The sequence below is a fragment of the Salmo salar genome, chromosome ssa18, assembly GCF_905237065.1.
Source record: "Salmo salar chromosome ssa18, Ssal_v3.1, whole genome shotgun sequence".
Lineage (NCBI taxonomy): Eukaryota > Metazoa > Chordata > Actinopteri > Salmoniformes > Salmonidae > Salmo > Salmo salar.
Window position 1 is genome coordinate 55573021 of NC_059459.1, and position 25591 is coordinate 55598611.

The following is a 25591-nucleotide window of genomic DNA, read 5'->3' on the forward strand; positions in this document are numbered from 1 at the left end:
GAGGCACGCCAGGCGACAGCGTAAACAAACAGCGTGCTAAGACACGTCCGCACAACTGTCCGTCACCACATGAACCTCCCCCCCCGTCACTCACAATGTTGCTGACGTCAGGCGAGGCGCCGTTCTGTAGCAGCAGCAGGACAATGTTGAGGTGACCCATGAAGGCTGCTACGTGGATGGGAGTCAGGCCAGACTAGGGAGAGAAAGGAAGAGGGCGACGGCGAGAGAGATCAAATCAAGAAATGTTTCATCTTTACATACGTTCTGCATTGTTTATGTGTTTGAAGCCAGGTCTGGTCAAAACATATTAGCTAATAAAACTAGTGTAACCAAGTCTATGTATAAATGGGCAGATATTATATTAAAGGTAGACTCAGCGATATGACGTAGATGCAGAAAGTAATAGCGCATAGCGGGTCAATATCGACAACAAATAAGAGCGTTGAAGCGCAAGGCTCAACTTCTCCGCTGTTTCGGTGCCCTGGCGACCACGTTATAACGGGGCGAAGCGAACCCGTGCACATGCGCAGATACTGTGTGTGGCTGTGTGAGAGCAAAGTCTTGCATCTCGCTCATCTCAATATCTCCGGTGCTGCTCGTGGCAACGTCATTTCGCTGAGTCTACCTTTAAGTCAACCGGATTGAAGGTTTAAGCGGTGTGGGGTTGCATTCTTGTGTATATTGTGGAAGCTAATTTGTGTATTGTCTAATAAGACACGCATAATTGTGTATTATGATGTAACTGTTCACATTTTGAAGGCTAATGTCCTACCTCTGTGATGGCCTGGATAAAAGCTCCATACTTGACCAGCAGCTCCATCACCTTCACTCTATTCTTCTTACAGGCAATGTGCAGCGGTGTGAAACCATTCTGACAGACACACACCCCAGACACAGAATGAATGAAACACACCTACAGCACAGGTGGCATATACATGTAGGGACATTGTTGACATGTCGAGACAGATAGAAGAGGCCATCTTATTTTCACTTAAAACTTTGTTTTACCAAAGTTCTGTCTCTGAGACAGAATGGGAAAAACAGCCACAACACATACAACACATGACCAAAAGTATGTGGACACCTGCTCGTCTAATAACTCATTCCAAAATCATGGGCATTAATATGGAGTTGGTACCCCCATTGCTTCTATAACAGCCTCACTCTTTCTGGGAAGGCTTTCCACTAGATGTTGGAACATTGTTGAGAGGACTTGCTTCCATTCAGCCACAAGACACATTAGTGAGGTTGGGCACAGATGTTGGATGATTAGGCCTGGCTCGCAGACGGCGTTCCGATTCATCCCAAAGGTGTTCGATGGGGTTGAGGTCAGGGCTCTGTGCAGACCAGTCAAGTTCTTCCACACCGATCTCGACAAACCATTTCTGTATGGACCTCGCTTTGTACTCAGGGCATTGTCATGCTGAAACAGGAAAGGGCCTTCCCCAAACTGTTGCCACAAAGTTGGAAGCACAGAATCGTCTAGAATGTCATTGTATGCTGTAGCGTTAAGATTTCACTTCACAGGAACAAAAGGGCCTAGCCTGAACCATGAAAAACAACCTTAGACCATTATTCCTACTCCAGCAAACTTTTCAGTTGGCACTATGCATTGGGGTAGGTAGTTTTCTACTGGCATCCACCAAACCCAGATTCTTCCGTCGGACTGCCAGATGGTGAAGTGTGATTCATCACTCCAGAAAACGCATTTCCACTGATCCAGACTCCAATGGCGGCGAGTTTTACACCACTCCAGCTGACGCTTGGCATTGCGCGTGGTGATCTTAAACTTGTGTGCGGCTGCTCGGCCATGAAAACCCATTTCATGAAGCTCCTGGCGAACAGTTATTGTGCTGACGTTGCTTCCAGAGCCAGTTTGGAACTCGGTAGTGAGTGTTGCAACCGAGGACAGACAATTTTTATCTGCCGTTAGTTCGTAGCCTAAGCCAAAGCTTTAGGGCCTAACTGTAGCCCTTCAACACTTCAGCACTCAGCGTTTCCATTCTGTGAGCTTGTGTGGCCTACCACTTCGCGGCTGAGCCGTTGTTGCTCCTAGACGTTCCCACTTAACACTAACAGTACTTACAGTACCGGGGCAGCACTAGCAGGACACAAATTTGATGAACTGACTTGTTGGAAAGGTGGCATCCTATGATGGTGCCACGTTGAATGTCACTGAGCTCTTCAGTAAGGCCATTCTACTGCCAATGTTCGTCTATGGAGATTGCATGGCTGTGTGTTCGATTTTATATACCTGTCAAATAGCCGAATCCACTCATTTGAAGGGGTGTCCACATACTTTTGTATAGATAGAGTATAGACCTAGAGTATTGGAAGTCATTGTACTAGTGGTAATAGGAGTGTGAGTTTTACCAGTGCTCTAGCGTTGGGGTTTGCCCTCTTGTCCAGCAGCAGCTTGGTGACTCTGTAGTGACCGCAGTGGGCGGCGACGTGCAGCGCCGTCAAGTAGTCCAGTGTGACATCATCAACAGGCGCCTTGTGCTGCAGCAGGTGCTTGACACACTCAACATGGTCGCCTTGAGCTGACATGTGGAGAGGAGACAGACCGTTCTACAGAGAGAGAGAGAGAGAGAGAGAGAGAGAAGATGGTCAGAGAGAGGGTGTGTGTTAGTGATGCATGGGTCAGCTGTTTGTTCACCCGCACCTGCCCATAATTGCTAATAACCCATCCGCAACCACCCGACTATAAGTGATAAAGTGAAAATCGGAGGCCCGCGCAGCAAAAACCTTTAGGGACCGGGGAGCAAATGCAATAACAAAAAATACATGGGAAAGGTTTTCCATGCAAAATTTCCAAATTACATCAGTTTGACCTTTTTTAAGGAAATGAAAAGCTGTTAAAACAACCCAACATGTTTTTGATAAGATTTCAGTTTGACCAGGATGCATATTTTATGTGGTTGAAATAAAGATAGCACCACCACCTTTACAGATGGTTAATTCATTAATTCATTAATTCATTCTCTCAAGATGCTGAAATAAATCAATAATATTTTGCCACTCCTGTCCCAGAGTAAAAATTTGATGTATAATTTTACTGCAAGAAATGCTTAATTCTGGAGGAGTTAATATTATATAAGGCTATGTGAGAGGTTATAGACCTACAGCCACTGTCCAGATTTCAGTTAGGTTACTATTCCATTTAACCCATCTGAATAGTACAGTTCCCTTGACATACCATTTTGATGTCCCCGTCTTGTGTCTGTCAAATTTGTATATCGCCTCACAATCATAACACATAACATAGCCGGGCACTGCTACCATCCTCTTTTACCACTTTTCTCTTTATTCAACCCACAGATATAACCACGCGGGCTGGGTGTTATGAGTGTGTGTGTGTACCTTGGTCCTGGCTAGCATGGGTGCTCCTCTCTCCAGCAGTAGCTCCACTGCAGGGTCATGTCCACTCCTGGCCGCGCAGTGTAGAGGTGTGAGGCCGTCCTGCAGAAAACACACACACAGATGGTCAAATACGCACACACACACGCACACGCACGCACGCACACACACACACACACACACACACACACACACTTGTATACCAATAACCCCATACCACATGAACACGCACACACACACATACATACGGTTCAAACACACAGGGCAAACAAAACACACACGCGCGCACGCACGCACACACACAAAACAACCCCCAATCTCGCATGAATAAACACACGTATACACATAAGACAAGGTCACCGGTGGTAGCAGGGTATAGATCAGATTGTGACATCTAAGGGCCGGGGTGATTGTTCCATTCCCTGGTTCACTACAGGGTGAACCTCGTTCATCCACATTGGACTTACATTATTTGACTAGATTATATCTGTGGCTATGACCCCTGAGTATCTTGTACATTGATTATCAGTGGACAAAAGGCTTTGTTCAATTCAAATTCCCGTGTCAAACAACGGATGCATACAGTAGCATGTAGAGACACGTATTGAAACATGGCGGCTGAAATGTCCTTGACCTTTGCTTCAGTGACATGTTAACCTCACCACTCTCATAAGCACACACACGGACGCGCGCGCACACACACACACACACACACACACACACACACACACACACACACACACACACACACACACACACACCAGAGATCAAACTGGCACAGACAAAACAAAAAATACAGTATGCGCTGTTTATCTTAACTCTGCTTGTGTAATAAAATGCACAAAGAAAACACAAGGATGGCCCCGCTGTTAGGGTTTTCTATGGCATTATTGTTGTTGTTGTTGTGGAGCTTGTTTACTAGTAAACACATGCAGGGCTTTATTATTTTATCAAGTCTGCCAGCCGGTACAGATGTTTTCCTGATTAGACAGACTGCTTTACTAGAATATTAGAGTTATAATCGTGATAACTGATACCCTGACCCACACTGACCCGTCTGTGGCAATAACAGAGCTTGTTATAACCTAGTCAGCGGACCAAATGGCACCCTATTCCCTACATAGGGTTCTGGTAAAAAAAAAAAATTGTGCACTATCGGCCACTGGTCAAAAGTAGTGCACTATATAGGGATTAGGGTGCCATTTCAGATTTGAGACGCAGCCACCTATATGATATTATATCAACATTAACTCTGGACAATACAAATGATATGGATATAATACGCAGGTAATAGAATGCTAACAGTCTAAACAGGCACTGTCCTGCCCTGACCGGGAACTGTACCGTTATCTAACGTTAAGTGGACGTTTTCGTTACGTTTGGGTCTAATCACATCATCTTTATTCATATGATATTTAGTTTAACTCTGGACCTTAGAATGATATCAGGATGTAATACCTTGGTAACGGACGCGTAAATATCTATCGCGTTACTAAAAACAGGATGTTTTCTGTTATGAAAGATGGATAGATTGTCAGGCTCAGGGAGGAGGGAGGTATAGTGATGGAGTGATTTGAGAGAGCAGGGAGAGGGATTGCGTCAGAAGGGATTTTTGCCCTAAGTTAATGCAGTAAGCTGATTGAGCAGCAAAACAGCCAAGGACACAAGAATAACAGCGTGTCAAAATGGAGGGCTTTTAGACTCAACAAGTTATTCTCTAGTGAGCTAGCCGTAAATACATAGTGCTGCAGCTCTCACTCACACACACATCCAACAGCTATGCAGTACACACACACACACACACTCCCTATCTCACACTTATCAACACACCCACACCTACATACAATATGAACAGTGAGTACACCTACTTACACAGTACATAAACTTAAAACACACACACACACACACACACACACACAGCGACCCAGTGCGTCACCACTGGCTGTGGATGAGACAATGATACATTGCTGCAGCTGAAGAAGATATCCACGGCTGAGTCTGGTGGAAAGTGACTGCAGCACTACCACTGGACAATAATGACAGTTTGGTAGAAAGGACACTGCGTCACACACCTGTGCACAGTGAGGGGGTCAAACGGTGTGTGTGTGTGTATGTGTGTGTGTGTGTGTGTATACGTGCACTGTATGTATGTATGAGTGTGTGTGTTTGTGTGGACTCACTCTAGTCTTAGCGTCGATCTGAGACCCCCTGTCCAGTAGGAGGCGCACCATGTTAGCGTTGCCACGCTTAGAGGCCACGTGGAGGGGCGTGATCCCATTCTGAAATACATAGAACCCAATTGAAGACACATTTCAAACGAAATAAACCAATGAACTAATGGTATATAACTACCTATCCTACTGTATACATATGTGCTGTTACAAGGCCAGTATACCATTTCTATTACGAGTAATGTTGTTACATACAGTATCCCCTGTTTACCTCAAATCTTAGGTTAGGGTTTCCTTAGTTCAGGGCTTTCTTAGGTTAGGGTTCTCTTAGGTTAGGGCTCTCTTAGGTTAAGGATTTCTTAGGTTAGGGTTCTCTTATGTTAGGGTTCTCTTAGGTTAAGGATTTCTTAGGTTAGGGTTCTCTTAGGTTAGGGCTCTCTTAGGTTAAGGATTTCTTAGGTTAGGGTTCTCTTATGTTAGGGTTCTCTTAGGTTAAGGATTTCTTAGGTTAGGGTTCTCTTATGTTAGGGTTCTCTTAGGTTAGGGCTCTCTTAGGTTAAGGAATTCTTAGGTTAGGGTTCTCTTAGGTTAGGGCTCTCTTAGGTTAAGGATTTCTTAGGTTAGGGTTCTCTTATGTTAGGGCTCTCTTAGGTTAAGGATTTCTTAGGTTAGGGTTCTCTTATGTTAGGGCTCTCTTAGGTTAAGGATTTCTTAGGTTAGGGTTCTCTTAGGTTAGGGCTCTCTTAGGTTAAGGATTTCTTAGGTTAGGGTTCTCTTAGGTTAGGGTTCTCTTAGGTTAGGGCTCTCTTAGGTTAAGGATTTCTTAGGTTAGGGTTTTCTCAGGTTAGTGATCTCTTAGATTAGGGTTTTCTTAGGTTAAGGTTTTCTTAGGTTAGGGTTTTCTATGGCATTATTGTTGATGTTGTTGTGGAGCTTGTTTACTAGTAAACACATGCAGGGCTTTATTATTTTATCAAGTCTGCCAGCCGGTACAGATGTTTTCCTGATTAGACAGACTGCTTTACTAGAATATTAGAGTTATAATCGTGATAACTGATACCCTGACCCACACTGACCCGTCTGTGGCAATAACAGAGCTGTGTTATAACCTAGTCAGCAGCCCAAATGGCACCCTATTCCCTACACAGTGCACTACTTTTGACCAGTTTCTATTACGTGCAATGTTGTTCCACAGACAGTGGGGGTAGTTCAGGACAAGGCGTCTAGTGACTGATGTCACGCTTTCTAATATACCTCAATGAATTTCCTTGCTGGGACAATAGAGCTTGAATTGAATGGAATTGCTGATGAATGGCTCCTGTTCATTCTTTTCTGTTAGGATGTGTTATGTTATTTTGGCGTTCGGCCACTCCTCTGATTTCTGTGAAATCCTGACAATGTGAAAGCTGAGCTTTTTTCCTCAGCCTGGTCCAGAGCACTGCAGGACACACAGCTTGTTATGTTGACTGTGACTGAAAAAGTGCCTGAGAAAGTATGACACAGCAGAAACTACAGTGGTTTTGAGTGTTACGTTTCTGCAAATAAAAGGTAAGGTTTCTGACTGTGGAGTCCCTTGCTGAGTTAGGAGATTTGTGCTGAAGTTGTAGACACAAAGGGCTCAGTCAGAACAGGACTGCATTGAGTCTGTGACCTTCAAGTAACCTTTCAGCTTGGCCAGATGACTCTCTCCATCTCTCGCCTTGAGTTCTGTCTCATGAAAAGGACTGGCATTCTCCTAAGACTCATTCCTCTCTCTGTCTGAGCGGCTGATGGGGACCACACACATGGACATGAGGATTCCGAGAAACAGGAAGTGCTGAGGCAGAAGGTGTCATTGTCCTAGAAAGCGACTCAATTGCTGACTGTGGGTTCCTAAAGGGCATTTCACTCTACTCGCTTTAAATGTGTGTGTGTGTGTGTGTGTGTGTGTGTGTGTGTGTGTGTGTGTGTGTGTGTGTGTGTGTGTGTGTGTGTGCTCTAAAGTCTCCTGTGTTTTATGGTTCTTGGACTCAGTGCTATGTTGGCACAGTGTGTGTGGGCAGCTCTTCCTATAACCTACAATCTTTGCACTATTTCCAGTAAAGGAAAGAACACAAAGGAGGGTATTGGGATGGATCCCAAGACCTCGCTGCTGTTAGGTTCTAATTCTCAGAGTAAAAAAACTCTACGGACACTATGAAAGCTTAACCAAGTTTATTCTTCCCAGAGGATCAATACCGCTGCATTAGACAAAACATGTTTCTACCACCACAAGTATATATACTCCAATTTAGACACTGCTCCTTCTCTCCAATCCTTACATCTATTGTGGTTCGACAGGAAGACGAAGTAATAGGGTAATAAACCATAATTTCTCCCTTAAGGGGATCTGACATAACCTCAATCCCTCATTTGCCTAATCCAAAGATGTCCACCCGTATCCCCTATAGCAATCCTGTGACTTCCTCCCGTCCACCCAGCACATTCCAAAGCCATCTGGCTCCTACAGATAACCATTAACTTCTGATGTAAAAACCAGTCTCTAGGATAGCAATGTTCCAAGTTTAACCCAGAATCCAACACTGCACAACAATAGCGCATCTGACTGCAGATCAGAAGGCTGTTGTAATAGTTTCAGCCTGGGCTATGGTAATGGTACCTACCCTAGCTGTAAAGTCCACAGCCGCCCCACGATTTAGCAGTAGTGTGGCCACGTTCACGTTTCCATAGTGGGCAGCAATATGAAGTGGCGTGAATCCACTCTGTAACACAGGGGTGAACATAGCAAGAGGAAGGGAGAGAGAGACAGTGGGTTAGATACTAGCCTCATTCATGACCCCCAAAGCCTGACCCCTGACCCTTGACCTCCGCTATCCCAGCATGCAGCAGTCGCATTAACCATCATCAAAGGGAAGAAAGAAAAGGAAATTAGTAAATGTAAAAGAGCAACGCTCCAAACTCAGAAGAGGGAAGAAACCAAAGAGATGAAGGGAAAGAAATCTTAAAATTCAGTTTCAGAAAATTATGACTCAATTACACACATACACGCAAATTACGTACTGTATGTACACACACAAACACACTCAGAAAGATCACTACCATGCAGAAAGATCACTACCATGCAACTGGTAATCCTACAGTCAGAACAAAATAAACTGTATAGTTTCTCCATTTACTTAAATAATAAAGAAATAAATGAAGGAATTAAAAAACAAGTGGACGTACAGTTCACACAGACTGTTAATTAATATCAACCAAACAATTGACACACAGTATTAGTTAACCATACAGTTACAAAACAGAGAAAAAAGACACCAAATAAAAAAAAACATGACGGTTTTCTTTTTATCAACACCAAAGTGCACTATGTCACTGTACGCCATATTGTCATGTTAGGAATCATAAGAAATCAGAGAGAGCTATTGCAGAGCGGTTGGAGTATTGGGAAATTCTTGCCTTACCTTTCCATTCTGAAAGATATGGTCCGATTTAATGTGAAAACATTATTTACAAAAGTGTGAAGAATTGTAGTGACTACGCAATGATTAAAAATTACACATTTAAAGCTGATAATGGTGCAAATGAAAATAGACGGGATGCATCATGCTATATAGTGCTTCTGTTCTTCAAGATAATTATCTGCAAAACACCTGGATACTTTTTGATTGATGTTCTATCATGTCATTGCAGTAGTATACAATACTATATAAAAGCATGCTTGTTTGCAAGAATAATGTACATATATTTGCATTGATATATTTCTCATAATATTACTATTTCTTTATCTTATCTCAAGCCCTTTGTAATTGTAACGATGTGTTAATTCCGACCTCATTATATTATTATATCAATAACATTGTTTTATGCTTTGTCAAATAATATGCATTTAGTTCATAGTGCATCTACAATATAAATGAATGGCATGCAACACAACATATATACATTCTATATATAAACATTAAAGGGATACTTCAGGATTTTGGCAATGAGGCCCTTTATCTACTTCCCCAGAGTCAGATGAACTTGTGGATACCATTGTTATGTCTCTGTTTTCCAGTAAGAAGGAAGTTAGAGGTAGTTTTGCGAGCCAATGCTAACTAGCGTTAGCACAATGACTGGAAGAGACATAAAAACAACTTCAAGTCATTACGCTAATGCTAGTTAGCAATTGTACTAGCGCGAGTTAGCAACTTTCTTCAAAATGTACGCAGAGACATAAAAATGGTATCCACAAGTTCATCTGACTCTGGGAAGCAGATGAAGGGCCTCATTGCCAAAATCTCGAAGTATCCCTTTAACACTGTAAAAATTATTATCCATCATTATGTAAAATCTATATATCATCTTAGTGTGAAATGTATAGGTGATTATGAGATTATCAGTAAGACTATATATAAATCAACTCTCTGAGCTTGGGATAGCATCAATAAAACTCCAGAAACTCAACCAATGAAAACGAAAGTATGTCGAAAGTATGCACAAAGTAAAATAAATGAGCCAATAACAGTTTTCAAACTGAAAGACAAACTGCTAAGGCACATGATGTGCGGAAAAAGCTACTTGAGAGAGTGGGCCATTCGAGATATCACCATGCATGATTAACATTACAAAAAAAACAAAGAGATTGTGAAGGACTGAAAGACCCGAGGCTATTTCCACCATCCAATGCTATAGAAGTAAGGGAAATAAAGTGCTGAAACGACACAAAGACAAACAATAAAAGTGATGGGGTTATGATGAAGGTTTTGAGTGCCAGACATAGTGGTTATACCTCCGTAGTCCTATTGACCATCATCTGAAGCAGTAGAGACGAGGAAGGGAAAGACCTTAGTTATTTTACACACAGTCATACAGATGCTCAAAGTTCAAGGTAGACTGTGCAGTACAAGAAATACAGGCAACGTAGCTAGAGTGGTATGATTCTCTTCAAAAACAGCTTAATCGCTAGACTGTATATGAAGAGTTTAATTCCAAAATGCTATATATACGTTTTCTGAAATTAGCTTTTATTGTTTAAAGAAATTATGAAAGCGACTGGTGTGTTTTTTCACTATATAATCACATCATGGGGTTGTTCAATGTAACAAAAAAACAAAATGCAAAATGCTATATATCCGCCTCACTTTCAGATAAATAAGTATTGCCAGGTTTTACACAGTCAAACGTAACAAATAACTACATTTTTAATAAAGAACTGTACAAATGATACATTTGTGACATCAATATTAAAACAGAAAAAAATTAAATAAAAATCAATACAGTAATGTGATATCTATAGATCTGTAGTCATTTAGCAAATGCTGTTATCCAGAGTGACTTACAGTAAGTGCATTCATGTTAAGATGGGTAGGTGAGAACCACATATCACGGTCAAATATACAGGATACGAACATTCCATTACGGCTAAACAATGGATATTTAGCATTTTGCAAACAACAAAAAACATCTAAAATCTGTGTATAAAAAATCTGAGAACAGTAATATTTTACACACACATGAAATAAGCAATTTCTGATGAAAAAAACAAATGTGAAACATTTGTGGATATAGGGATTTGGAAATAAACTCTTCATATGCTTTATCGCTTCTTTATCCAAAGACCTTGAGATGTTTTACAACGAGAGTAGCAAGTCCATAGACATACATGTATACTGTACATAATACTATTTTCTATGAGCAGACCTTCCTCACTCTATACAACACACAACAGTGATGTATGGCAGCCATGTTGTACCACAAGGCCAAACTCACTAGAGAGTCGTCCTATTTATAGTCTTTTTCACATTTGAAAGTATGCTTTTAAGATGGTGGTTATTGCCAAACTAATTCAGGTAATCGTCGTAGGACTGTGTTTCAGAGGTATTTGGTGAGAGTGCTCTGTGTTTAATGTCTACCTATAAGTGTGTGTGAAAGTGTGTTTTCATGCTGCAGTCTTCATCCACCCTCCTCTGGGTCTCCCTTGTGAGTCATGGTGAAGAGTACTTCATGGAAACAGCCGTAAACAGCATTTCATGTCGGCATACACAAGGGTTTCCCAAACCCGGTCCTCGGGAACCCAAGGGGTACACGTCTAGTTTTTTGCCCTAGCACTACAAAGCTGATTCAAATAATCAACTAATTATCAAGCTTTGATAATTTCATTCAGCTGTGTAGTGTTAGGGCAAAAAACTAAACATGTACCCCTTGGATTACCAAGGACCGGGTTTGGGAAACGCTGGCATACACTGTATTATATTATGTAATATCATTAACATTAGGCCTGACACAAGGACAAAGTTATGTTCAGTGACAACACCAATGATAACTGGTATGCCATAGTGTTTGCAGCGCAGGGCTGTTCAATGCCTGGTGGACAACAGCAGCACTGCTGGTTTTCACTCATTCTGTTTCCTGTTATCGTCCTACACCGAGGACCACATTGGAAATACGTGTATTTAATGCTTTCATGTGTTATCCTCTGGGGTTCTTTGTATCTTTCATTTGTTTTTAAACGGTGCAAATTTGCTTTACCCAAAAATCAATCAATCAAAAGGGACTGATTCAGATATTGGTAATCCATGAGTGGACTCTGGCCAATCAACGAAAATAACTGTTCAACCAACTACAGAACCCAGCAGTGCTACAGTGAAGACCTTGAGGACAGTTCATTGAAAAGCCCTGGTGTACTATAGAATATTATTTCAGTACAGGCTACTGTCCTTCAAAATAAGAGAACCTGCACTTCACTCTAGCCACAGCCCATCCATCCCCTTACCCCTCACCCACACACCCCTAAAACCCATTTTTCCTGAAACCCAAGGATACATGCAACCCTCAAATTGCAACATTCAACAATACGACCTGTGGACAATAGCATATTCCACACACTCCGTGCAGTGGACAGTGCTACACATAAACACCGGGGATGCGGTTGAAAGTGATGGGGGGGAGGGGGGTGTGAGTGGATCAGATAAACAGATAAGACAGGAAGAGAGAGAGACCCGGTTAGTGGCAGGACCAATGAACTAGTGGCGCACAGACACTGAAGGAGAGAGAGATGGACAGACCGAGAGACAGCTACAGGTAGACACCAGAGACAGATGAACAAGGGCTAACGTATGTCGACATTGACTCACTCTCATTACACCCGTTTTTCATTGAAACTTGTTCGTATTGATACTAGAAATACACCTCAAAGCACTTACAAACAAAACTGTAAGACGTACCCTGTATTCAATTTCCTTACAGTCATACTGCACGTCGGGATTGCCCCCATTGACAACACATGGTCGTAGCACCACAGAGCCATGCTAACGCAATAACACAGATGCACGTTTTAACCCTTAACCCCTTCCCTCCGGCCGTACCTTGGACTGCACGTCTGCATTGTGGTCATTCTGGAGGAGCAGCGCGGCAGACTTGGTGTCGTCCTTGCGGGCGGCGATGTGCAGGGCGGGCAGCCGCACCTTACCCTTGGTGTCGTTCTCCAGCAGGACGGACACCACCTGGTTGTGGCCCTGCTGCAGCGCGATGGCCAGTGGGGTGAAGCCATCCTGGAGGAGGGAAGGAGAGGGGGGAGGTAGAAGGTTATGCATAGCCACAGACCAACAAGGCATAAAACAGCACAAACTTTATTTCATCAGGACTATGCCTGGTGAAACACAATGTTCACACACATCCTCACACAGACTGAAAACTTCAAACCATTTGCTGAAAACATGTACGAAGATACACACACACATACACACGGATACACACTCCCTACCTCTGTAGCGGTGCTCTGGTTACCTCCATTCTCCAGTAGGTAACGCACCACGTCCATGTGGTTCTCCTGAGCAGCCATGTACAGAGGGGTGAAGCCATTCTGGAGACACAACAGTACAACATTAGAGAAAGGTATAATATCATCTGCTGCAGGCCAACAGTAGGTTACAACATTTTGGTGATGCATCATTTTGTGGAGGAAGAACAAATACAATATAATTTGACTGCACAGACAACAAGTATGTCCATAGCCCATATGTCCATAGTTATTTGCATAGGCATGTACGGTGCATTCGGAAAGTATTCAGAACCCCTTCTCCACATTTTGTTATGTTACAGCCTTACTCTAAAATTGATTAAAATGTATTTGTTTCCTCATCAATCTACACACAATACCCCATAATGAAAAAGCGAAAAAAGGTTTAAAAAAGAAAAATACCTTATTTACATAAGTATTCAGACCCTTTGCTATGAGACTCGAAATTGAGCTAAGGTGCATCCTGTTTCCATTGATCATTCATGTTTCTACAACTTGATTGGAGTTCACCTGTGGTAAATTCAATTGATTGGACATGATTTTGAAAGCACACACCTGTCTATATAAGGTCTCACAGTTGACAGTGCATGTCAGAGCAAAAACCAAGCCATGAGCTTGAAGGAATTGTCCGTAGAGCTCCAAGACAGGATTGTTTCGAGCCACAGATCTGGGGAAGGGTACCAAAAAATGTCTGCAGCATTGAAGGTCCCCAAGAACACTGTGGCCTCCATCATTATTAAAAGGATGAAGTTTGGAACCACCAGAGCTGGCCGCCCGCCAAACTGGCCACCCAGAGCTGGCCTCCTGGCCAAACTGAGCAATCGGGGGAGAAGGGTCTTGGTCACTCTGACAGAGCTCCAGAGTTCCTCTGTGGAGATGGGAGAACTTCCAGAAGGACAACCATCTCGTCAGCACTCCACCAATCAGGCATTTATGGTAGAGTGACCAGACGGAAGCCATTCCTCACTAAAAGGCACATGACAGCCTTCTTGGAGTTTGCCAAAAGGCACCTAAAGGACTCTCAGACCATGAGAAACAAGATTCTCTGGTCTGATGAAACCAAGATTGAACTCTTTGGCCTGAATGCCAAGTGACACATCTGGAGTTAACCTGGCACCATCCCTACGGTGAAGTATGGTGGTGGCAGCATACATGGGGCAGCATGGGGATGTTTTTCAGCGTCAGGGATTGGGAGACTAGTCAGGATCGAGGGAAAGATGAACGGAGCAAAGCACAGAGAGATCCTTGATGAAAACCAGCTCCAGAGCGCTCATGACCTCAGACTGGGGCGAAGATTCACCTTCCAACAGGACAACGACCCTAAGCGCACCGCCAAGACAACACAGGAATACGTCTCAATGTCTTTGAGTGGCCCAGCCAGAGCCCGGACTTGAACCCGATAGAACATACAGTGAGGGAAAAAGTATTTGATCCCCTGCTGATTTTGTATGTTTGCCCACTGACAAAGAAATTATCAGTCTATAATTTTAATGGTAGGTTTATTTGAACAGTGAGAGACAGAATAACAACAAAAAAATCCAGAAAAATGCATGTCAAAAAATGTTATAAAATGATTTGCATTTTAATGAGGGAAATAAGTATTTGAACCCTCTACAAAACATGACTTAGTACTTGGTAGCAAAACCCTTGTTGGCAATCACAGAGGTCAGACGTTTCTTGTAGTTGGCCACCAGGTTTGCACACATCTAAGGAGGGATTTTGTCCCACTTCTCTTTGCAGATCTTCTCCAAGTCATTAAGGTTTCGAGGCTGACGTTTGGCAACTCGAACCTTCAGCTCCCTCCACAGATTTTCTATGGGATTAAGGTCTGGAGACTGGCTAGGCCACTCCAGGACCTTAATGTGCTTCTTCTTGAGCCACTCCTTTGTTGCCTTGGCCGTGTGTTTTGGGTCATTTTCATGCTGGAATACCCATCCACGACCCATTTTCAATGCCCTGGCTGAGGGAAGGAGGTTCTCACCCAAGATTTGACGGTACATGGCCCCGTCCATCGTCCCTTTGATGCGGTGAAGTTGTCCTGTCCCCTTAGCAGAAAAACACCCCCAAAGCATAATGTTTCCACCTCCATGTTTGACGGTGGGGATGGTGTTCTTTCCTCCTCCTCCAAACACGGCGAGTTGAGTTGATGCCAAAGAGCTCCTTTTTGGTCTCATCTGACCACAACACTTTCACCCAGTTGTCCTCTGAATCATTCAGATATTCATTGGCAAACTCCAGACGGGCATGTATATGTGCTTTCTTGAGCAGGGGGACCTTGTGGGCGCTGCAGGATTTCAGTCCTTTACGGCGTAGTGTGTTACCAATTGTTTTCTTGGTGACTATGGTCCCAGCTGCCTTGAGATCATTGACAAGATCCTCCCATGTAGTTCTGGGCTGATTCCTCACTGTTCTCATGATCATTGCAACTCCACGAGGTGAGATCTTGCATGGAGCCCCAGGCTGAGGGAGATTGACAGTTCTTTTGTGTTTCTTCCATTTGCGAATAATCGCACCAACTGTTGTCACCTTCTCACCAAGCTGCTTGGCGATGGTCTTGTAGCCCATTCCAGCCTTGTGTAGGTCTACAATCTTGTCCCTGACATCCTTGGAGAGCTCTTTGGTCTTGGCCATGGTGGAGAGTTTGGAATCTGATTGATCGCTTCTGTGGACAGGTGTCTTTTATACAGGTAACAAACAGATTAGGAGCACTCCCTTTAAGAGTGTGCTCCTAATCTCAGCTCGTTACCTGTATAAAAGACACCTGGGAGCCAGAAATCTTTCTGATGTAGAGGGAGTCAAATACTTATTTCCCTCATTAAAATGCAAATCAATTTATAACATTTTTGACATGCGTTTTTCAGGATTTTGTTGTTGTTATTCTGTCTCTCACTGTTCAAATAAACCTACCATTAAAATTATAGACTGATCATTTCTTTGTCAGTGGGCAAATGTACAAAATCAGCAGGGGATCAAATACTTTTTTCCCTCACTGTATCTGGAGAGACCTGAAAATAGCTGTGCAGTGACGCTCCACATCCAACCTGACAGAGCTTGAGAGGATCTGCAGAGAAGAATGGGAGAAACTCTCAAATTAAAGGTGTGTCATATGCAAGAAGACTCAAGGCTTTAATCGCTGGGTGCCTCAACAAAGTACTGAGTAAAGGGTCTGAATACTGATGTGAATGTGATATCATTTTTTTATTTTGTTTTTTATATATTTGCAAACATTTCTAAAAAACAGGTTTGGCTTTGTCATTATGGGGTACTGTGAGTAGAATTGATTTAATACATTTTAGAATAAGGCTGTAACGTAACAAAATGTGGAAAAAGTCAAGGACTCTGATTACTTTCCGAATGCACTGTATGCCTATAAACTGGTATAATACTTATTATGTCCAAAGCATCGTATGGTCACAGCAATGGTATGGCATCATTTTGCCACACAAATCCTGATCAGAGTTGGTAGGGATTAGAGATGAAAGCAAGATGGCTGCTGCCATGCTACTGTTTAGGGCTCCCGAGTGGCGCAACGGGCTAAGGCACTGCATCTCAGTGATAGAGGCGTCACTACAGACCATGGTTCGATTCCAGGCTGTTTCACAACCGGCCTTGATTGGGAGTCCCATAGGGTGGCGCACAATTGGCCCAGTGTCGTTCGGGTTAGGGTTTGGCTGGGGTAGGCCGTAATTGTATATAAGAATGTGTTCTTAACTGACTTGCCTAGTTAAATACAGGTTAAATAAAATAAAAAATAAAAATCTCTTGCCTGAGACTGAGAGTTGATTTCTGCTCCGCGCTTCACCAGTATCTTCACCACCTCGGCCTGTCCGGCCAGAGAGGCAATGTGGAGGGCTGTGTTCCCTTTCTGGGATGGAAGAACACAGAGAGACACATATTACACCATTATAGAGAACAAGGCGAACTGTGTCAATCAATACACAAAACAAGGGGTTCACTTTTCAACTCTGTCTTACAAAGAGGATGAATAACATACAGTAATGACAAACTGTCATTTCTGACATAAATAGAAATTACAAAAATGACTTTGTCCTGTATTTCAGCTTTGACAAAAAGCATACAAATTGTATTACTATTACAGTAGTATCAAATGTTTGACACACACACACACACACACACACACACACACACACACACACACACACACACAGTCATCACCGCCATCTCATTGTCTACAGGCACTCCTATTCATCATTTTTTCACTCATCTTCATTAATTCTCTCCATCACTGATTAAAGATGTGACACCCCAAACAGGCATATCCACAGACACCTATGGCTCAGTGATAGAGATGAGGGGGCCTTTCTGAGTTGCACTCCTAATGATAGAAATAACAAGAAACAAGCTAGAAATAACAAAGCGTTATCACTCATAGAGAGCCTTAATCTCACAATGCTTTTAATTAGGCCATGTTGATGAACAAATCAAGTCAAGAGGCTCTTGTCTCAGAGTGGAAATCTGTTTAAAAAAGTTTGGGATGTTCTGTTGTCAAAATACACATTTAAATGAGTCATGTACAGTAAACACAATTAAATATGCTATAAAACACAAGACAGAAAATTATTTTAAGCCTCAAATACACTACACGTTTGAAATTTCCTGCATTGCAGGAAAGTTCTCCTGCAACCGAGTGATCAAATTAAGGTCCTACATCTGTAACAAGTCACGCAACACCTAAACATGCTGCTTAGAAGGAATGGACGTTCTCCATTTTCACAGCTTGGCATAACTACCTCCATGTTCAATGAAACTAGCTGTATCCCTTTTCCTGCCTGCTACACCCTAGTGCTCTGAAGCTAGACTGCACAGTCATGTGACACGATAGGTTGCAGTGCAGTGCAGTCCATTGGGTGCTGGTTAGGGATATGGCTGTCTGCCCTGGGTATGGTAGTGTTATCTCACTGTTGGAAAGGTTAAGAGTCAGGTTAATGTAGGGCAAGAGTTGTTTCAGGACATTGACCTGGTTAAACCCCGTGTGTGACACTTGAACCACGTTTAGGGCCCTTAATTTGGAGACTGATACCTTGAACGACTTTTCAGAGAAATACATCCTGTTTTTGTGTCGTTGAAAATATTTTATCTCAGTTGGAAAGTACAATATCAAGCCAAAACAAACCAAAACAATGCACAATTCCCTTTCGGCGTAAAACAGCACATCAGATTTCACAACGGAAGAAAAACAAAATGTGTTATCGTCCATGATCTTTGGAGTACTTTCTTTTGACAGCTCATTTGATTATGATAATTCTAACTATCTTTATTTGTAATACAAAAGTCTAAAGCAGCTAAGATAAATATAATCTTAACACTTGACCAGCATGCAAGCTTCTAACAAGCCTTTACCCAGTTGTGGATAAAATTAATAGTCTCCCTACAGCGGACGTGGACGGACGGAGCTCATGTACTGTAGCTCTTCCTAATATGATTCTATCATACTGTGCTAGCTCCACATACGGCAGTGCGGTACGGGAACCCACCTTGGTGGCCGAGTCCACAGCTGAGCCTCTCTCCAGCAGCTCCTGGACCAGCTCCACGTGGCCCTCCTTAGCTGCCAGGTGCAACGCGTTGAGCCCATTCTGAGGAAGAAGAGAAGTAGACACGTATAAGAAGATAGGTCAGCCTCAAAACAAAATGGAGGATAGAAACGATAGAGATAAAGGAAAGAGAAGGGACTGGGTGTACCTCCAGGTCCATAACCTAACAGGGTCTCTTTCCCTCTCCCAATCTCTCTCTCCTTGTCTTGGCTGTGAAACCGTGTTCTCCTCTCTCACAAATACACACACACACTCTCAAGGGAGGTACAGACTGAAATACCAAAGGCGGTACTGGAAGTCAGAATTTGTGCCGTGTCACGATGGTTGTGGACTAGGGCCAGTCCAGGATTCACTATGTAGGCCTGGTGGTATTAATAAAGTCAAGCAGTATGTGTATGTGTGTGTGTGTGTGTGTGTGTGTGTGTGTGTGTGTGTGTGTGTGTATCTGGTGTTTGTCAAAGGGGTCACTGGTGTGTGATTCTGTTCCTTGAATGCGACTTGCCAGCTATGCTGTAATTTATAGCTACCTGTCTTTCCAGACACCCATAAGACTTGACTTTAGATCAGAACATCCATCCAAGACTAACTCAGATATATCAAGACTCAGATACACAGTTGAAGTCGGAAGTTTACATACACTTAGCTTGGAGTCATTAAAACTCATTTTTCAACCACTCCACAAATTTCCTGTTAACAAACTATAGTTTTGGCAAGTCGGTTAGGACATCTACTTTGTGCATGACACAAGTCATTTTTCCAACAATTGTTTACAGACAGATTATTTGACTTATAATTCACTGTATCACAATTCCAGTGGGTCAGAAGTTTACATACACTAAGTTGACTGTGCCTTTAAACAGCTTGGAAAATTCCAGACAATGATGTCATGGCTTTAGAAGCTTCTGATAGCCTAATTGACATCATTTGAGTCAATTGGAGGTGTACCTGTGGATGTATTTCAAGGCCTACCTTCAAACTCAGTGCCTCTTTGCTTGACATCATGGGAAAATCTAAAGAAATCAGCCAAGACCTCAGAAAATAAAGTCTGGTTCATCCTTAGGAGCAATTTCCAAATGCCTGAAGGTACCACGTTCATCTGTACAAACAATAGCATGCAAGTATAAACACCATGGGACCACACAGCCGTCATAGCGCTCAGGAAGGAGACACGTTCTGTCTCCTAGAGATGAACGTACTTTGGTGCGAAAAGTGCAAATCAATCCCAGAACAACAGCAAAGGACTTTGTGAAGATGCTGGAGGAAACAGGTACAAAAGTATCTATATCCACAGTAAAATGAGTCCTATATCGACATAACCTGAAAGGCCGCTCAGCAAGGAAGAAGCCATCGCTCCAAAACCGCCATAAAAAAAGACAGACTATGGTTTGCAAATGCACATGGGGACAAAGATCGTACTTTTTGGAGAAATGTCCTCTCGTCTGATGAAATAAAAATAGAACTGTTTGGCCATAATGACCATCGTTATGTTTGGAGGAAAAAGGGGGAAGCTTGCAAGCCGAAGAACACCATCCCAACCGTGAAGCACGGGGCTGGCACCATCACGTTGTGGGGGTGCTTTGCTGCAGGAGGGACAGGTGCACTTCACAAAATAGATGGCATCATGAGGCAGGAAAATTATGTGGATATATTGATGCAACATCTCAAGACACCAGTCAGGAAGTTAAAGCTTGGTCGCAAATGGGTCTTCCAAATGGACAATGATCCCAAGCGCACTTCCAAAGTTGTGGCAAAATGGCTTAAGGACAACAATGTCAAGGTATTGGAGTGGCCATCACAAAGCCCTGACCTCAATCCTACAGACATTTGCGGGCAGAACTGAAAAAGCGTGTGCGAGCAAGGAGGCCTACAAACCTGACTCAGTTACACCAGCTCTGTCGGGAGGAATGGGCCAAAATTCACCCAACTTATTGTGGGGAGCTTGTGGAAGGCTACCCGAAACATTTGACCCAAGTTCAACAATTTAAGGCAATGCTACCAAATACTAATTGAGTGTATGTAAACTTCTGACCCACTGGGAATGTGAAGAAATAAAAGGTGAAATAAATCACTCTCTACTATTATTCTGACATTTCACATTCTTAAAATAAAGTGGTGATCCTAACTGACCTATGACAGGGAATTTTTACCAGGATTAAATGTCAGGAATTGTGAAAGACTGAGTTAAAATGTATTTGACTAAGGTGTATGTAAACTTCCAACTTCAACTGTACCAACTGGTCCCAGTTCAATTTTGCTAAAGACTAGTTTATTTCCCTCCATAAGTGCCAATATGTTCCAAATAGGAGATTGATGTTTACGTCCTGTTGTTGGGGCAATAAATAGATCCTAAAAGCTTTGGAGGGAGAGAAATTACGATTACATTTCAATATCACTTTGGGCGGATTACCCTGCGGATTAAAAAATCCAAGCATTTGCATTTGCCAGTTAATTCCCAAAACACCACAACATGAGGGGCCCAAGTAACTTCAATATCCAACCCCAGATGCCAACAACATGACACAACATTTGGATTCTGAGGCGCAACCCTCTCTCATTCCTAAAACGAATCCAGAGCGATTTACAGGAGTAATTGGTTAAATGCCTTGCTCAAGGGCACAACAGATTTTTCACCTAGTTTGGGGCGTCTCAGTGACCCAGCACTAATTCAGGGAGCATTTGTCTGCTGTTTAAAAAGGGCCGCTCGGTCGATATGTAATTTCCTCTATAGCCGGGGCAGCCCCAAACAGACTATGTCATGCGGCCCATGTTCAGACCAAACTGGACTGCTCCTGAGGACCCCTATAGTTACAGCAAGGCCCCCTACAGTGTTTAGGATTGGTACTGAGCATGAATGTGTCCAATCAACCCCTGTCTATTAAAAAAAGAGTTACATATTCTGCAGTCTGCACTGCCCTGAAGGAGAACAAGAAGCATCTTTTTTTAAAGACATGCTGCATTTGACTCAGAAGGGTGCACCATCTGCTCTCTTCTCACTTAGCTTGTCCTCACATCCCTTAGCACTGTCAAAAAGCTATATTTCTATTGTGTAATTGTAGGGCCTGGCTCCGATATTGTACTGAAGGTAAAACGTAGAGTGTAAACAAACACCTTACAAACTCACTGTAAAATTAACCCGTTAACCTGTCCTTGGTAACACACTTCACCCTCAGAGATGGCATTGGGAATAACTCAAGGCCAGCCAGACAGGATGCTATAGCATCATAACACCTGTCACTACCAAAGCGGAATGGAGTAGCCATTTCTGTCCCTATTTCGACTTTATAGATTAATGGCTGCCTCTGTCATTTGTCCCCATGGAAGTTGGTAGGGATTGGCTAAGTGAGGTTGGTTGTTAACTGCAGGGACTATCTGTATTTACTCCTTTGGGGCGGGGATCCTTCTCCCCACCCTCCCATTCCGATTCCCCCACAATCTCAAAGAAACACCTCCGCCCTTGGCACTCCCATACAGTCCCATCCATCTCTGCCCACAACAACCCCATACTGTATGAGTGTACCCCCATTCATCCATCCTTTAGTGTCTGCAGGCATATCACTCTGTCACACAGTTCCCCAACCTACCTACTGACCACCACAGTCACTCAATCACAGTCATTACATCAGCCTGGCCAGACGCAATCACTTATGAAACGTTCTAATCACATAATATAACATTCACCCTAATGTTCCCGCTTGTTATTGTTCTATTATGTGCAGATGTAATGTGGTGGAAATCTAATTCATAAGCAGCGGTGGTTAGAGCAGACTACTCCCATGGGGCATTGCAGCAGTCATAACCAGCATAAATAGCAACTAATTAACATGCAGATTGTGAGTTATTATCATTATGAACTATGGTGCTATAATAAATGGAATGCATTACTCATTGAAAGGCAGTTAAAAGTTTACAGTCCGTAGGGGTAACAGGAAAGTGCAAAAAGTAATGAAGTACACTTTTGAGAATAGCGTTTTCAGTTAAAAAAGGTTAACTTGAAGAAACATATCAAGTACCAAATAATAACACAATAATAAAAGTGACAGGTAGTTGATACAGGTAAATTATATTTGAATAGTCCACAAAGGAATACATTTCTAGCACCTGGAGTAGACCAAATAGCTTTCACTAAGAGAATGTCAACTCCACCTCCTGCATTAAGTTGAAAAGAGCTACTGAATTCCACTAAGGGTTGTCCCTTAACACTTTTTTCAACTTCTACAGTAGAATCATAACGGCCACTTCATCATACAAACAAGGTCTTAATGCAGCAGTTATGGTTTACAGAGTTTAGTTTGAATTGGGGGTTCAGAGCTGCTGTGTGAGTCTGTGTGGTTGATTGATTGGTTCTCCAGACTGTGTTGGATGAGCCACAAGGAGCTCTCACGGTCATAGGTGGAGTATTCCATCACTAGTGGCACGGGCAGAGACTTGATGGAAAGACATCCATCTAATGTGGCACCTGCAATGTATTTATAATGTATAAATGCTACTTTAAATGCAGTACCACCATCAAGCTTATTTCTCCCATGACTGTGCAGAGGAAATTATGCCAGGGACAAACTGGGAATATATCAGCCTTAAAGACAGAGAAACATTGGTATTTGTTACAGAGCAAGAGGCTCTGTAAACAAGGCTTGGCTACAGATAGATGTAGGATCTTAATTTGATCACTCTTGTGATCACTCTGTGCAGGATATGCAAATAGCGTATTCAAGGTATAAAAATGCTTCTAAAGATTGTAATTTCCACTTTAAAATGTCAGACTTTATTTGAAAAATGAAAAATGTATCAACCCCTACAAAAAAAAATGACATTAGTTATAATCACCATAATGATTCACATTTCCTGTTGCTGCAGGATTATTTTCCTGCTGTAGCAAACTGTCTCAAATTAAGATCCTAGTAGTGTAGTAGTCTGGTTGAGTGAAGTGGCCTGGGAGACCATGAAGGTCATGGGGATGAGGATGGAAGAGCAGATGGTTTCAGCCCGACGCGACAACACTAACAACAACAATCTATCTGGCAGCTGTCAAATATAATACCTGACATACAGTACATGGCTGTTATCATTATCGTATGTCAATTACATTTTTACATTTCAGTCATTCTGGCAGACGCTCTTATCCAGAGAGACTTAAAGTAACGAGCGCATACATTTTCATACTTTTTTCATACTGGTCTCCAGTGGGAATCGAACCTACAACCCTGGTGTTGCAAGTGCTGTCAATGCCATTTGTATGCCTGTAGTGTGAGGTGTGGGCTCGTTGCTAAGGATGACTGACATAGATCCTTATGTTTGCTGGTTGCTAGGATGACTGACATAGATCCTTATGCTTGCTGGTTGCTAGGATGACTGACAGTTTCACTGTGATCCACTTTGCAGAATTGCATTGCTGACACATGCACATATCAGCCACTCAAGGGTGTAACAATACAGAACACCTTGAGATTGTTCCAGCTCAATAACTAATATCCGATCACTAGACCATCAGATTCCACAAGCACACTCATCAATCCATTGATTGGGGTATCATCGGATGGGGCCACAGTGTCTTCTGATCCCTCCTGTCTCAGCCTCCAGTATTTATGCTGCAGTAGTTTATGTGTCGGGGGGCTAGGGTCAGTCTGTTACATCTGGAGTATTTCTCTTGTCTTATCCGGTGTCCTGTGTGTATTTAAATATGCTCTCTCTAATTCTCTCTTTCTCTCTTTCTGTCTTTCTCTCGGAGGACCTGAGCCCTAGGACCATGCCTCAGGACTACCTGGTATGATGACTCCTTGCTGTCCCCAGTCCACCTGGCCGTGCTGCTGCTCCAGTTTCAACTGTTCTGCCTGCGGCTATGGAACCCTGACCTGTTCACCGGACGTGCTTGTTGCACCCTCGACAACTACTATGATTATTATTATTTGACCATGCTGGTCATTTATGAACATTTTAACATTTTAACATTTTGACCATGTTCTGTTATAATATCCACCCTGCACAGCCAGAAGAGGACTGGCCACCCCTCATAGCCTGGTTCCTCTCTAGGTTTCTTCCTAGGTTTTTGGCCTTTCTAGGGAGTTTTTCCTAGGGAGTTTTTCCTAGCCACCGTGCTTCTTTCACATGCTTTGCTTGCTGTTTGGGGTTTTAGGCTGGGTTTCTGTACAGCACTTTGAGAATATCAGCTGATGTACGAAGGGCTATATAAAAATACATTTGATTTGATTTGATTATACCTGTCATATGGTATATGAACCGACAGGAGATGTTAGTGACTAGGGTCCTGTCTCCTCCCCTCTCATCCATCTCTAACTCTGCCCGACACCCACATAAGGCTGTGGTGGTCATGACATTTTGTCAGCCGGTTATTGTCATGCAAAAGTAGGGCTGGGCGATATGACCTAAAAATCATATCTCTATTTTTTCAAATTTATGGGAAATTCACAATATATACAGTACCTTCGGAAAGCATTCAGACCCCTTGACTTTTTCCACATTTTGTTACGTTACAGCCTTATTCCTAAAATAATCCTCAGCGATCCACACACAATACCCCAAAGCAAAAACAGGTTTTTATAATTTTTTTGCAAATGTATTACAGAAAAAACCCAGAAATACCTTATTTACATAAGTATTCAGACCCTTTGCTATGAACTCGATATTGAGCTCAGGTGCATCCTGTTTCCATTAATCATGCTTGAGATGTTTCTACAACTTGATTGGAGTTCGCCTGTGGTAAATTCAATTGATTGGACATGATTTGGAAAGGC

The 25591-nt window shown here is 42.7% G+C and overlaps 1 protein-coding gene across 23 annotated transcripts in view; it reads right to left on the reverse strand.

The window, feature by feature from the left end:
- The window catches only part of LOC106577504 (ankyrin-2), a 255844-nt gene that overhangs the window by 58948 nt on the left and 171305 nt on the right, over positions 1-25591 (reverse strand). For 15 of the 23 annotated variants that reach the window (XM_045701293.1, XM_045701294.1, XM_045701287.1 and 12 more), the window contains exons 3-14: positions 18786-18884; positions 17057-17155; positions 13255-13353; positions 12857-13042; positions 10282-10305; positions 8972-8980; positions 8174-8272; positions 5541-5639; positions 3364-3462; positions 2374-2571; positions 773-871; positions 95-193 (exon numbers count right to left, since the gene is read on the reverse strand). In XM_045701293.1, coding sequence (XP_045557249.1) covers positions 95-193; positions 773-871; positions 2374-2571; positions 3364-3462; positions 5541-5639; positions 8174-8272; positions 8972-8980; positions 10282-10305; positions 12857-13042; positions 13255-13353; positions 17057-17155; positions 18786-18884 — 1209 coding nt within the window. The remainder of the gene's footprint in view (positions 1-94; positions 194-772; positions 872-2373; positions 2572-3363; positions 3463-5540; positions 5640-8173; positions 8273-8971; positions 8981-10281; positions 10306-12856; positions 13043-13254; positions 13354-17056; positions 17156-18785; positions 18885-25591) is intronic. The other 8 variants (XM_014155576.2, XM_045701304.1, XM_045701302.1 and 5 more) reach the window with 2 other exon arrangements.